The 14511-nt window shown below is 37.0% G+C and overlaps 1 protein-coding gene across 8 annotated transcripts in view; it reads left to right on the plus strand.

Annotated features, from left to right (window-relative positions):
- Window positions 1-10128, plus strand: part of BRD1 (bromodomain containing 1) — a 70771-nt gene extending 60643 nt beyond the window's left edge. For all 8 annotated transcript variants that reach the window (XM_040596808.1, XM_040596814.1, XM_040596809.1 and 5 more), the window contains 3 exons: window positions 2749-2858; window positions 5264-5418; window positions 8230-10128. In XM_040596808.1, the coding sequence (XP_040452742.1) occupies window positions 2749-2858; window positions 5264-5418; window positions 8230-8413 (449 nt within the window). In that variant the 3' untranslated portion in view covers window positions 8414-10128. The remainder of the gene's footprint in view (window positions 1-2748; window positions 2859-5263; window positions 5419-8229) is intronic.
- The last annotated feature ends 4383 nt before the right edge of the window (window positions 10129-14511 follow it).

Here is a 14511-nt window from a genome sequence, read left to right on the forward strand (position 1 = left end):
GCTACCTCTTGGGTGGCAGTAGTTTTGGAGCTTAAATATGCTCAGTGTTAATGGATTTGTCTGCAGATTTAGGTGTTAAAATTGAAGTTTATTCTATGTAAAAAAAAAACAAAACATGAGCCACACCACCATGAACGAAGAAAAAACTCACAAAAAAACCCTCAGCACTGTGCACTATTAATCTGATCATCTTTCAGTAAAGTAGACTTTCCTGTTTGTGGCTGAAGTTTCTGGTTTAAAATAAAATTGGCCTGTGAAGAGCTCGCACTCCTTGCTGAAAGCTATGCAGGCACTGGGTGTGAATTTCTTAGCTCTGTTTTTGAAGGCTGAAGTGCCTTAAAGTTTTGAGGCTTGTGGCACCTAATGGGTGTTTTGCTGAACTTAACACAGAAGATTAAACACAGTGACTCTGTTAGGAGAATGGTATTGAAACAGATGCTAGTCGTTTTAAAAATATTATAAGTAGAAAGTCTTTAAGGGAATGAAAAGTGTAAGAAGACATCCTTATCTTAAACTATGCAGGGTCTTATGTCTGGTGGTATTTCGGTACTGTTGGTTTTCAGCTGGTGAGAGTACTGTTATATAAAATCTTTAGCAGTATGTTGGCCTGACTGCTAACTTAAATGCTGTCTCTCATGGCTTGAGGAAGTAAAGGGGGGTTTACATTATAAAAGAAAACTAGTAACTGTATGTGCTAGTGTAGTTAACCCCCTATCACCATATGGAATACATTTCGACTAGGAAAAATTCTGAGACTCTTCTCTACTGTGTATACACCTGAGAAATCTCTGAGGGAATCTGGCTGTATGCTTCCTGACACGTTGTGCTTCTACTCGGCATTAAAATGCCATTTTCTTTCTTTCCTATCAGTTCTGTAGCTGGGAATAATGCAGGTTTCTTTTCTTTTTTGTTAGATGCCCTGAAGAAGAGACTTGTACTGGTTTTAAGTACGAGATACAGTTCTCTCTATTTTCTTTATTTTTTTTCAAAATAGTTTATGTATGAAGGATACATCAATCTAAACTTTCATGATTCCTTCTAACTGGCATGTGAATACTTAACATACTGGTATTAATAGAGAAATAAAGAAGTTGCCTAGATTGCTTTTACTATTGTGTTAGTAGTAGCTCTGGTTGTTTTATTCTGAGATACTACTGAAATGATTCATCTGGATTTAATGTGTGTTTCATAATGTCCAGTATTTTATGTAGTCTGCTTTTCTCTTAGCAGTATAAGAATGCCTGTATGTAATTTATTTCTGTGTATTACATGTTTGTACAACTGAAGAATATTATTACTGCTTTTAAGGAGAAAGTGAAGAATGTCCTAGAATGACCTCTCTAAAAAGATACAGAAAGGAACAAATAAATAAAATAGTAAATGAATTTAGGAACTGTTTTTTCCAGGGTTATGTAGTTCAGTAAGAAATAGTGTAAATAAACAGATTGGTTTTATGGTTTTATATAATAGAATGCACTAATTAAAGACCTCTGTAAAGCCTGCTGGGATTGGTAGCAAAGATCCTTGTTTTCTTTAGGAGACTTGTTCAGGTCTTAAAGACACGGGAAAAGTTGCATTTGTGATACCCACACCCATTATAGAACATAAACCAACTTTTAGTTTCAAAAACATCTAACGTCTCGTTATGCTGTGGTGACAAGTTACCATGAACTAGTGCATTTTGATACCTGATGTTACATAGTTGTGAATCCCTAGAGTTAGACTTCCCAATGAAGTATTTTCTTGAGGTGTTGATAACATACCTTCAAAATAAATTATAATTGAATTAATTGGCCTGTGGCTGAAAATTGACCTGGAATATATTGTGGGAAATGATTGACTTTTTTTTTGTTTGTTTTGTGATCACCTTAAACAAATTTTCCTTGCTTTTTCAGACTCTTACAAGGTCTGAAACCACTTTTTTCCAGTACTTTTTGTGATGTTGAGATAGAATGTATATCTGCATGCATGCATTATAAATGTGGTTCTGGTTGACCAGAAGGTTTCAGCCTGTCTCATGCTTCAGTGCAGTAGTGAGCAACAGAGAAGAAAATGAAGGGTTGTGGTAGAAGTGAGCAGTAAGATAAACTCAGTTTTCTGTTGGGAAGAAACTGCTACTGCAGCCGCTTCCTTGAACCCTGTTGGTCTTCTTGAACTTTGCTGCGGGAAGGGGCTGGGCAGGGGCTGATTAAACGTAAATAAATAAGTAGAATTTAAAATGCAGATTAGAATTTAGGCATAAGAATAGAAAGGCATACCAGAGAAGCATTGTAAGTTATCAGGTGCTAATCCTACTATGGATATCCAAAACTCTGGAAACATACCATGCAATTTGCATCTTCAGTAGCATCATCTCTTTGACAGGGTTGTCATTGCAGTTTCAAAAGAAATGGCTTATTTGGGGTACCATAATTTTATGTTTTCTTTTGAGCTTTTTCAAAGGGAAAGGATTATTAGAATTTGACAAACACTTCCCTTCTGAGAATTAAGGTGTTCTAAGTTACGCTGTTTGTAGAAGTGTCTAAAACCTCATTCTGTATCTGTAGGCTTAGATTGAAGTACTAATATCATTTGAAGAGCGTTATGAATGTTACCTGGTTTTATTGGTATGTACATGAAAGGTGGTATTGGTATCTGGATTCTAATGGTCATGAGAAACTGATGAAGAAGTGAAGAACTGCAGAAGATTTGTCTGAGATTTCATTCTTTAACATTTTAATTTTATGTTTAATTATTATTTGTTCTTAGAAGTTGGGCATAGCAGTATGTGGATTTCAACTGATGCTGCAACATCTGTTCTTGAGCCTCTAAAAGTAGTGTGGGCCAAATGCAGTGGATATCCCTCTTATCCAGCTCTGGTAAGTACACAGCTTCCCATCAATGCACTACTGTTTCTGGTCTGAAAATATTGGGGTGTGAACTTAAGGTAACTGATGAATTCCTATTCAGATTGAATAAAGGTGGATTATTCTGCCCTCTTTACAAACTGGATGCATGGTAAAATTATTGCAAGATCAAATGTTGAGTCAATAATCTCTACTACCCTACCTGTATTTTGAGATTTGCAATACCTGTTGTGGTTTAACCCTAGCTGGCAACTAAGCCTCACACAGCTGCTCACTTATTTCCCCCTGGTGGGATGGGGGAGAGAATTGGAAGAGTAAAAGTGAGAAAACCCTTGGGCTGAGATAAAGACAGTTTAACAGGTAAAGCAAAAGCTGTGCACACAAGCAAAGCAAAACAAGGAATTCATTCACCACTCCCATGGGCAGGCAGGTGCTCAGCCATCCCCAGGGCAGCAGGGCTCCGTCACACGTAACGGTTACTTGGGAAGATGAACACCATCACTCTGAACACCCCCCCCTTCCTTCTTCCCCCAGCTTTATATTGTCATGTGGTGTGGGATATCCCTTTGGTCAGTTGGGACCAGCTGTGTCCCCTCCCAGCTCCTTGCGCTCCCCCAGCCCACCCGCTGGTGGGGTGGGGTGAGGGACAGAAAAGGCCTTGGCTCTGTGCAAGCGCTGCTCGGCGGTAACAAAAACATCCCTGCGTCTGAAACATAGCCCCATACTAGCTACTATGAAGAAAGATAATTCTGTCCTAGCCAGAACCAGCACACCTTTCTCAGTAGTCTGTTTCTGCAATATACTTTATTGTTTAAAGGGTCACCTGAATAAGCCTTTGGCAGATGCCGTATAGAATCATTCAGGTTGGAAATGACCTTCAAGATCATCAAGTCTGACCATTAACCTAGGACTGCCAAGTTCACCACTAAACCATGTCCCTAATCTTGTTAGTGTTGAAACCACAAGGTATTTTCTGCTACAAAATGAATATAAAAATACTCTGCAGTTCATTAAAGAAACAAAAAACCTTACCGGTAGAGTTGGAATAAATTGAATGATTGTATACAGTTGTGAGTGATGTCCTGGAAACGTAAAGCTGTTGTGCCCATGTTATTTTAGGAGAAATACACACAATTCTACTTAAAGCTTGCAGAGAAAATGTTGTTGAGAACATGTTTGACTTCACACATTTAGCGTTATAGAAACAGGTCATACACAATGGCTTGTAATAGACTGAACAGTCATGACTTACACAATAAATGTGCTGGGGACATCTGGAAATGTAATCATAGCGTCAGGTTAAAACCTGTGCAGGTGAGATTCAGAGCACTTGTCCTCAGAGGGTGACTCAAACAGTCTTGGGTCAGATGCTGAAAGTTTGATGATTTGATTTGTCTCTTGAATGGTGTTAGCCCTTCAGTCATGATCAGCTTAAATTGAACGCTAAAGGGCTCCTTTTCTGCCCACTCCTGTGTCAGCACTGGTGTCTTTATCTGAGTGTGTGAAGAATTGATGGAGGAATTAAAGCTCCGTCAAGAGAAGAAAGTTGTTCTCCTGATTTCTACTAACTTCCCACAGTGTTAACTTTCTGTTGATTTAGTTCCCATAATCAGTTCACCGTGGATTAAGATTGGTGCCAGTGTGGATGCTAGAAAAACAACAGGAGTTTGTAGGGTAGAGATGGGTGGGACAGGCATGGAGCCATATAACCCCTCTTTCTTTGGTGGAAGCTGGGTGCTTGATAAGGCTGTGATCTGACTACGAAGGAGTTTTTCCATCAGCCCGATTAGTGTGAGCAGCATCTTTCCTCCTCCCCCAACTCTGTTTAGAAAGAATTTGTGACTGTAACTGCATGTTTTGCTGAAAACAGAGTCATTAAATTGGATATGTAAGATACTTGAAAGTGATTTCTGATTTAAGGCTTTTCCGTTGGAGTTTTTTGCTTGTTTAGAGGGTGATTTTTCTCCAGATTATGAGTGTGGGGCTTGTATTTTGCAGAGACAAATATTTGCACCTTAATATAGGTTGTTTCTTTAAGGTACCTGAAATTCAAAACCCAGACTTTGAGGCCAGTTATGGCTTTTAGAAATCCTGGTTCAACTTTTCTCATTCTGAAACGTGCTTGTCAGTCTGGAATTTTGTACTTAAGTAAAATTCAGGTGTAACTTTAAGAACTGATATGGGTGAAAAATGCTCTAGAGAGAGTTTTTCCAGTTATATCTACTCCTGTGATTCTGCTATGCCTATTCAGTTTGTATCAAAAAGTAATGTAAGTGTAACATAAAGCCAATTTATATGCAGTGGCTGCTTAGTTTGTGATATTTTTTTTTTCCCCCATTAACTTTATTTCTAATACCTCTTAAAGTAAATTATGTAGTTTTAAAAATTAGGAACTATCCTTTTTTTCTCTCTTATAGATTATTGACCCTAAGATGCCTCGTGTTGCTGGCCATCACAACGGTGTTACTATACCAGTGCCACCCCTGGATGTACTGAAAATCGGAGAACAAATGCAGACCAAATCAGATGAGAAGCTATTCTTAGTACTATTTTTTGACAATAAAAGGAGTTGGTATGTTATTGAAATGCATTGTTTGATGTAGTGATTTGAAAATTTAAAAGCCTGTACCTTTAGTCTAAAAAAAAAAAAAAAAAAAAAAATTGAAACGTTATCTTTCTTTGGATATCTTTCCTATGGAAGTATCAACTGTAATGTTAAAATTTTGTATTTGAGTCTATTCTTGGACCAAGACATAATATCATCACTGAAAGAGACCATTTTATGGTCAGTTTGGAAGAAAATACTTTTAAGTCATTAATAGTCTTTTGGTTTGATTTGCAAACTGGTTTTATTTATTGACCTGATAAAATTGCTTCTTTGGAAGAAATTTTTAAGGTAATAGTCTTTATTATTTATCTGTATCAGCCTTCATCATTGCTTTCTGAATGCCAACACTTCTTTTTTTCCTCCTAGTCTGCTCAAGTGCATTTTCTTTAAATTTTTAACCTGTGTAAATGCTTTAGTAACACTCTCATTTCAAATTCTTTGCCTTTCCTAACTTTTTTTCATGAAACCTTCCCTTTTTCTGTTTCTTCCATTATTAGCAATATACTCTGTGGAGCCTGAAGGGATAATTCACGCAATGAAACATTCTCTTCCCTTCCGCTAGCTTGTTTGGTTTGGTTTGGTTTAGTTTGGGTTTTTGTGGTGTGTTATGTTTGGACGTTGTTTGTTTTTTGTTTTGGGTTGTTGGGTTTTCTTTTTTGCCAGATAAGGAAACTTTTCATCTACCCCTCTTTTTTTCCTTTCATCAACTTGCATATTTCTTTCCTGTGTTCTTCTTAATCCCTCTCCCCCCTCCGTGTTTCTACACAGGTCAAGCTAGTTTTGAATCTTTTTGTATCTCAATTTTACTCTTGAATTTGCTTACACTTTCAGGTAATCATTTTCCCCTTTAGCTGGTTATATGTGATGCCTCGTAATGCTGCCATTCTCCTGACTCCATCTCAATACGGTATCACCTAAATAACTTACTGTCTGAAATTCAGAACGGATGGTTGCTTTTCTGTCCCCATAGATCCTTTGGCATAATCATGATTCTTTGCCTTGCTCTCTCTGTTCTTCAGTTTTTTTCTTAATTAATTGGTACTTCTTCATGATCTCCTTTGTTCAGTTGCACAGGATTCCACAAGAGCCTGCATTCTCCTTTTGTTCATGGAGAACATCCAAATTTAAACATGTTCGGTGTTCTGTTTCTCATTTTTTCTTATTGGTATCACAAGTGTAATGTGTACTCTCCCTAGCGACTTTCTTAATTGCTGTGATTGCTTCTTGACCTTGGGAGTCATCCAACTTAAATCCTTCTGGTCCTAAATCTTGCAAGTATTCTGTGAAGCTGGCTTTAACGTATACTCTGCATAGATGGACAGGAAAGGCTAAATACTTTTCCAGCCCCTTTCCCCTCCATCCTCACTCCCCCAAATTTTTTTTGGTTATGGTTCTTTTATCCTGATTATTTTGGCACTCGTCCCTCTTAACTCCCTTTAGTCTTTTACTCCTGAACCCATGTGTATGACTACCATTCACTTGCAGGGTATATGTCATCTTCAGTATGTGATACCAGCTTCTATCACCTATGGATTACCTTTTCAGATAATCATATTTGTTTCTTCACCTTCACTGCTTGCTTCTGGAGGACTGGGCAAGCTTTCTGTTAAAAATACCTTCTCTAAAACTTCTCTGTGATGTGTATTAAAACTGATAATGGTTAGACTGCTGCCTATCATGCTGGTGTTACGATTCTTTATTGTTTTGTCTGTATCCTTGTACTGACTCTTGACATTTTTTTGGTTTCAGTGTGTGTGCTCAGTACGGTAGGTTTGTAGTTTAGAGTGCTTTAATAAAAATAATATTTCAACTGACAATTTTATTCAGTTTTTTAAAAAAAATCTTTCAATAAAGTGTTTTATATTGAACTTTACTGTCTGAATTACACATGATTTGGCTCCAAATGGACTTCCAAACTGAGGTTCTGTTTTTAAACAGAAGCATGGCTTCTGCCATTTGCAGGGTTGAGATTGCAGACTACGGTAACATACTTTAAGAGATAGTCATTAATATACCTGATTTTTGTTTTCCTTAATACCTATAACTTCAACCAGGTTTAAGATAAATATTTACGGAAATGAAGTAAATTTACTTTACACTTCTTAATTAAATATTGAGAATATTTCATCTATAAAATATTTTGCTTTAACTAGAAGAATGGAATGCAGAGGTTTTTTCATTATCACTCTTCTACACCCAGAAATTAATGATGTTCATGGAGCTTAAGATGGAGAAATACTCTGAATACTGAACTAGTGGGATTTCATACTTCAGTGTAAAAGCACACTGTGCAGAACTTCCTTGACAGTTTTGCTTTCCCCAAAGACCAAATTGAGATGTCTTAAATGCAGGCAAAAATTCATCATCTGCAAATTCCTTGTAATAGTGGAAATGAAAGAAAGAAGAGAAACAAACTGCCCCAAGTGAATCTTGAGCATTGTTAATTGTTAGTTGCTGCTGCCTGTTCTTAAATTAAAACTGTATCAGTATTTCATGGTATTTTTTTTTAAGTTGATACTTGCTATCAATCATTAAATAAGTATCTTTGAATTGGATTGTACTCTTTGTTTTGTGGAAGAGGCTTTCTTAATATTTCATATTCTTAAAATATTTAAGGCAAGTAAGTACCATCTTAAAAGGAATTGTATCAGTTTTATTTATAGACTGTAAACCTGATATGCTGTATGAGAAACACTATAGCAGCACCGACATTTTTGGACAAACTTCTTGATTTTTATTCTATATTTAACATACTTATTTTACCCTTTCTTACAGGCAGTGGCTTCCCAAATCCAAAATGGTTCCCCTTGGGATAGATGAGACCATAGACAAGTTAAAAATGATGGAAGGACGTAACTCAAGCATACGAAAAGCAGTAAGAATTGCTTTTGATCGTGCTATGAATCACCTGAGTCGAGTCCATGGAGAACCAGTCAGTGACTTCAGTGATATTGACTAACAGAGATTCTACCAAGGCATGAAAAATACCACACAGACTTGAACTCTACTAATTGAACCTCTTTGTCTAAAAGAATGTATTGAAGATACAACCCCTTAATTGTTGATTCAGTGGCTGAGTTCTGCAAACTTGAAATAGTTGAGCAATTCTTCTAAATCACCATTGCCATATTGATTCATGATTTTATCGTGTTGTAGTTTGGAGGATTTTCCACTAAATCTGTTTAAAATGTCTTGTTCATAGTGTTCATAATTGTACATAAATGTATATTCAACACTTAACTTATTCTGATTTTAGAAGTAGCTCTTTAATTCCTTTTATAATTTTGCTGGGGAGGGAGTTGTTTTGTTTCCATGCTTTTTTACTTTTTTTTTTCTTTCTTTTTGAGGTTAAATTACCTAAGCACCATCTTCCAGCTGAAGGTGTTTAGTGGATCTTAAAGCCTAATATCAAAATGGCATCCAATATGTTTGCCTAAATCATATACAATATGGTGCTGCTTGTATCATTTCTTCCTTGGTCTGTAGCTTCTGAAAAAGACTTCTGAATGTTTGTGTAAATTGTTGCTCTTTGCACAAAGTACCACGTATTTAAGATTGATGTAAATTTACGATTACAAATATGTATTTTAAGAAAGGAAGTTGCATTATTTTGGAGGGTACTTTGTGGGAAAGACATCAAGAAAAAAATTATACTATGTACATCACTTGCAAATCACCAAAAACACTCCATTGTTGCCCAAAATAACTTAAGATTGTTTTTGTTTAAAAAAAAAAACTGGCTTAAAGCCTACAAGCACATTTTTTCTTTCAAAACCATATCCCATTTAACTCCCATTGATTTAATTTTGTTGATATGTGTGCCTCCCTGTGTTTTATTTATTGTAGAAAATGTATTAATTTGCTTTATAATGAAAAATAAAATTGACAAATATATTGATATGCATTTTTATACAGGCACATGAGACGACAACTTGCTTTGGGAGAAAATGTATTGGAAATTGTATAAATTAACTTGATGGTTTGTGTGTAATTTGATTTTTTGGTAACTTGTAATCTTTTGTTTCCAATGAGGGGATTTATGTAACTTTTAATTTAGAACACTTTGGTAGCAATAGAAACTTTGGATACATTTTTGTATGGTACATGTGATGTATATAGAATTAGTACTTTATTTTTATTTTTAAGAAGTAAAGCATTATGTTTGGGCAGGGGGAAGAAGGAGGGTGGGTTTCCAGAACTGCATTTTTATATTAAAAAGAAAAAAAAATAAAGTCAAGATATTGATTGTTGTAGCTACTTTATTCCTACCTTCACTGAGATACTGAATTTGTAACAATGAAAATGGCAAGGTATGTTTGCAATGTGATTTATAATGACTCCATTATTTATAAATGCACTGTGTTTGAACTCTTTTGCAGTGATATCTTAAATACTGTACCAAGTTATATAATATTGAAACACCAAATAATGCATATGAATGCACGAAGTATTTATGCCCAGCTTTTTTATAAAGGATTAGCAAATACAGCAAAACCAATACTTTTTAAATCTTTTTTTAAAACTTCATTGAATAGCATACTTCATTGTTAAACCTGCTTGAATCTTTATTTTAAAGGGACAATTACTTTTTAAATAGTTTTTAATGTTTTTATTCTCTATTGTTTGTAATAACCCCTTAGAAGCTTGAAATAAAATTTCTTTCTCAACTGTTAATTTTGTCCTGGATTTAGCCCCTGAGATTTTGCTGTAGTGCCCATTTTCTTTCTCCATGATTTGAGTTTTTACAGAGGTGCTAGTTCCAGCTAGATCGAACAGTAGGGCAGTAGAACCACTTGTCAGCTGGTAGGACTGCCTAGTAAGTGTCTTCCAAAAATACACCCTGCATCAGATTTTAGTTCAGGCTTCTTCCACCAAATACACTCGGATTTGGTGTGTGTGAAACTGGATAATGATTCACAGCCTGGTTGTGGCAGAAAGAGGAAACATTTTTTTTGGATTTGTTAGACCTTGCAAAGTTGAAATTGCAGTTACGATAGGAGTTGGAAGATGATAATTTGGTATTTGTATGGTAAGTATTTTGATACCTGTGAAGTATGATGTCCCCGTAAAAGTCAAAAAAAAAAAAAAAAAAAAAAAAAAGCGTACAGACAGTTGCAAAATGATTCATTAGAAGGCTTCCAAAGTTCTCAGCTGCTTCTGATGGTAGCAACATAGGAGGGGAAAAAAGAGCTCTTTTTTTTGTAAAACAAAAGCAGAGCATTCATTTCATTAGCCTGTAACAAATTGTTTAATGACATCTTCAGTGAAAGCTTTAGTTCAAATTTTGCTCAGGCTTTGAAGTTTCATTTTCTGACTTTCATCTTCAGAGACTGCTCCATCAGTTCTTGGAGAAGGTAAATCTGGTGCCTTGATCTTGCAGGTGTCTGTATGTGCTTCAGAGAATTCTGAGCTGGAAAACTTTACTGATTACAAAAAGCCCATTAAGTATCCTAATGAACCACACAGCATATTCTTTTGGTGAAGCTGGCATGAAAGGCGGTGTTGGTCGTCTTTTGTACACGTGATGGAAACTGTCCCAGGAGTTTCTTCCAGATGCTGCTTGAGAGGAGGCTGCAGCAGGTCAAGTGTCATCCAGTGGCTCTTCAGATTGGGTGAAAGTCTAAAATAATTTCTCTGACTTGTCAGTCTTCAGTATGGCTTGTGTGGTTTTGAAGGGCTTTCATACCTATTCAGGAAGGGAAAGTCTGGTCTCCAGAACTGCTGCGTGTCCAAGTTCTGGGACATACATCACCAGGTACAGCTGTCAGATGAATCTCTGCATTCACAACCTGCTTCACTACATTTTAGACCAAGTTCTTCTATGACACCATAAATAACTGGTAACATAATCATAGAGTGGAAATCAGTATTCTAGGGGACGAAGGAAAGGTAAATGCCACATTGTATCTTGCCGATCTCTGGGTGAGTGTCGGCAGCGGTAAGTGGAGCGCGTAGGCGCCCGTAATTCACTGCTCCTTTCTGGTACCATCCTTTCCCACTAATAAAGTGTGAGAGACCAAGATCAGAAGCTGAAACTAAGTTTATCTTCATTTGTATTAGAATTGTGAGAGATCATGTTACAAATATTTAGGGAAAAAAACGTGGATGGAAGATTACCTTTTTTTAAAGGAACAGTTAAACTTGGGGGGGGGGGGGGGGGGGGCGTGTTTGTTGATTGTGATTTGTATTTTTTACACTAGAGGGCGCAATGCACACAGACCATCGACATTCCCAAAGTAACATTTGAGACTCTCTTTTCAAAATGCTGCTATTAAAACTTGTTGCTGCTAAAGTATTTTCTGCTTCTAGCATTTGTAGTCCATCAAAAGTAGCTTTCTCTGATCTTGCTGCGAGTGGGCCGTTTGGGGAACGCTTGTTTCAGCTGCAGAGCCAGTACATAGAACAGCGACTGGATTCTGGCTCTGTCTGCTAGCGACTGGTGAGTTACAGTTTTATTTAGCTGTTGATTTTCTGCTCACGGGTGTACTGCTACGCGTGCATTCTGTAGTGTTAGAAAGTGACTCGGAGCTGCTTGCTGCTAGTGACAGCGCAAGTCACACGTGCAGCCATTCTCACTCAAGTTTTGACGTGAAGGTTCGAGATGGGACGACTGCTTGTCCTGCAGGCTGGCGAAGGAGGGTTGTCTTGAGGATATGCACAAGGGAATTAAATAAACTTGGCTCTGACGTGTATCTATATAAGGGAAAAGACTTTTCCCTCTGCTTCGTAAGTGTAATGCAAATAGAGTCGTGAAACGTAAATGAGGGAAGCATTTGCTGTCCGCATTCTACTTAACGCCTTTTGGTTAGCTTGTTTACGTTTTTGTATAATGCCATTCAGTTATGACTTACCTATTTTATCAGTTCTTTCTTGAAAGACTTATTTCCTCTAGAACTTCTCTTATAAAGTAGAAAAAGAGTAAATTCAAGCTAATTAAAGTTTGAGAAAACATTTTTGGAATAGCATGAAACAGATAAATAAGATTTTAAAAACTTTTTTTGAAATTGGCCTTTGATGGGAGAGGGCTCTGAGCTTATTTTTATCTGCCTATTTATTCAGCTTTCTTTTATTGCCTGTGCACAGAAACTCCATCTCTGCCAGTCAGGGAGGAAAATGCAACATCTCAGCAGCCGTAGTTAAGTTTATTCAAGATCTTTTTCAGTTGTTTCCATAGCGTTAAAAATCTAACACTGCAGTGGCTGCAGTCACCCTGTTCTATCTTGTGCTAGTAAATAGTACGTGGAGAGAGGGGGACAGAATAAGGATTTTTTTTTTTCCTGTTTAAATGTAATTGTTCTTTAAAATGAATCCCAGTGATACCACGTATCTTAGAAAACACTCCTCTGGTCAAACTGCAGCTGTGCTGCCTCTGTTGTTTTCAGAGTTGCTCTAAGCTCAGCTCATTTTTTCATCTGTTTTGATGTCTTCACTGCAACAAGTCAGCACTGCCAGCAGAAGTCTCAGCTCTCTGGGCTAATGTCTGGGTGTACAAAGAGGTCCAGGGTAATGCAAACAGTTCCCATGTCCAGTCTGTGATTGCTTCTCTTTGCACAATGAGCCTAATTATTGATACTACTTTTTCCATCTTCCCCATTAATCTGCATTTTATTACGATTTTGGTCTTGCAGAAGCTGTCTGGGGCCATTTTCCACCATGAAGGGCTTCCCTTTGTGAACCCTAGGGAGAGCTGGCTGTATCCCTGTACAACTTCCCTGGCAACAGCCCCAGGTAAAAAAAGATTCATTTTACCCTAAGAAGTTGGGTTAGGAGAGCCCACACATCTTCCTCATCTATGTTTAATTACCGTGTCCTTCACTGCTCCACGCTTGGCTCTGCGAGGATGGGAATTTTCATGTTCTTATAGCATAAAACAAACCAGAAAAACCTTATCTAAATACATGGAAAATACAAGAACAAAGAAAATCTATGCCTGTCATTTTAAGGGGAAAGCAGTTGCTAATAAGTGATGCAAAGATGAGGAAGGATTGGAGTTGTTTTGATTGATTTCTTTGCTTTATTCTTTACAGAGAGTTGTTTTGAGATTATGACAGTTCATTTTTTGTCATATTCCTAGTCTTTGATAAAAAGAAGTCAATAGTATCTTCCTTATCTTAATTATTCTTCAGGGCTGTAGGAGTTTGATGCTCATGTTCAAGTAGGTGGAGAAATACAGGAAGAACATTAGCGGGTTTTGTCAATAATCAATGGGGAACTATAGGGAAAACATCAGCAGTTTTCATCATGAACTCATGACAGACTTGGGAGTTTCTAAATAACTGGAGAAGTGCTGAAGTAGGGTCATCATTTAAAAAGGGGGATTTGGGGAATTGTCCACCAGTCTGGCTAAAGATGAAGCCACTGCAAGGACATGGGGAGAGAAGCAATGGTGGCTGGATTTTAGGTGGAAAGGGAATAGCTGAGAGATGGGCAGAGAGAGGGCAATGGTATTTTCCTAATTTCCTACTTTAGAAAGATAGAAATTAGGTGGATTTATAAGCAGTTAAAGGTTGTTACGGAGAATTTAATTTTTAGTTAATGTCAAAATACTTATTACTTGTGTAGGATAGAATAACAGTTCTAATGTTGGATAAAGAGACAAGTAACAGTTGAAATTACTTTTGACCTCACCAATGCTTTTGAAGTTCTTCATCCTGTTTTCTTAAGCAAACAACAAAAAACTCACCTGGAACAAACAGGTCTTTGAAAAACCGCAGCAGTTCTCAAATTGTCAATGGTTTGATGTGAAACTGGGGGACCACTTTCAATAGCCTGCCTTCTGGGTCTGCACATTAGGGAACAGTATTTAATACGATCACGCTAAATAGCACTGCAAAATTCTTAAATGCTAGTCTAGGTCTTTTATGTTTATCTACACCCATGTTTTGAATGAACTTTTGCTTTAGTAGTTCTGTGGCTCATACTTCACTTCTTACTTGATGCAACTTTTCTATCATGATATGGACATCCTAGATTTAGTTTCTTTACAGACTGATGTGTAGCCTTGACTGAACTAACCATAAAATGTGGTACTTGAATGCCAGTAGGGTTTGGTTTTTC

The sequence above is a fragment of the Falco naumanni genome, chromosome 5, assembly GCF_017639655.2.
Source record: "Falco naumanni isolate bFalNau1 chromosome 5, bFalNau1.pat, whole genome shotgun sequence".
NCBI lineage: Eukaryota > Metazoa > Chordata > Aves > Falconiformes > Falconidae > Falco > Falco naumanni.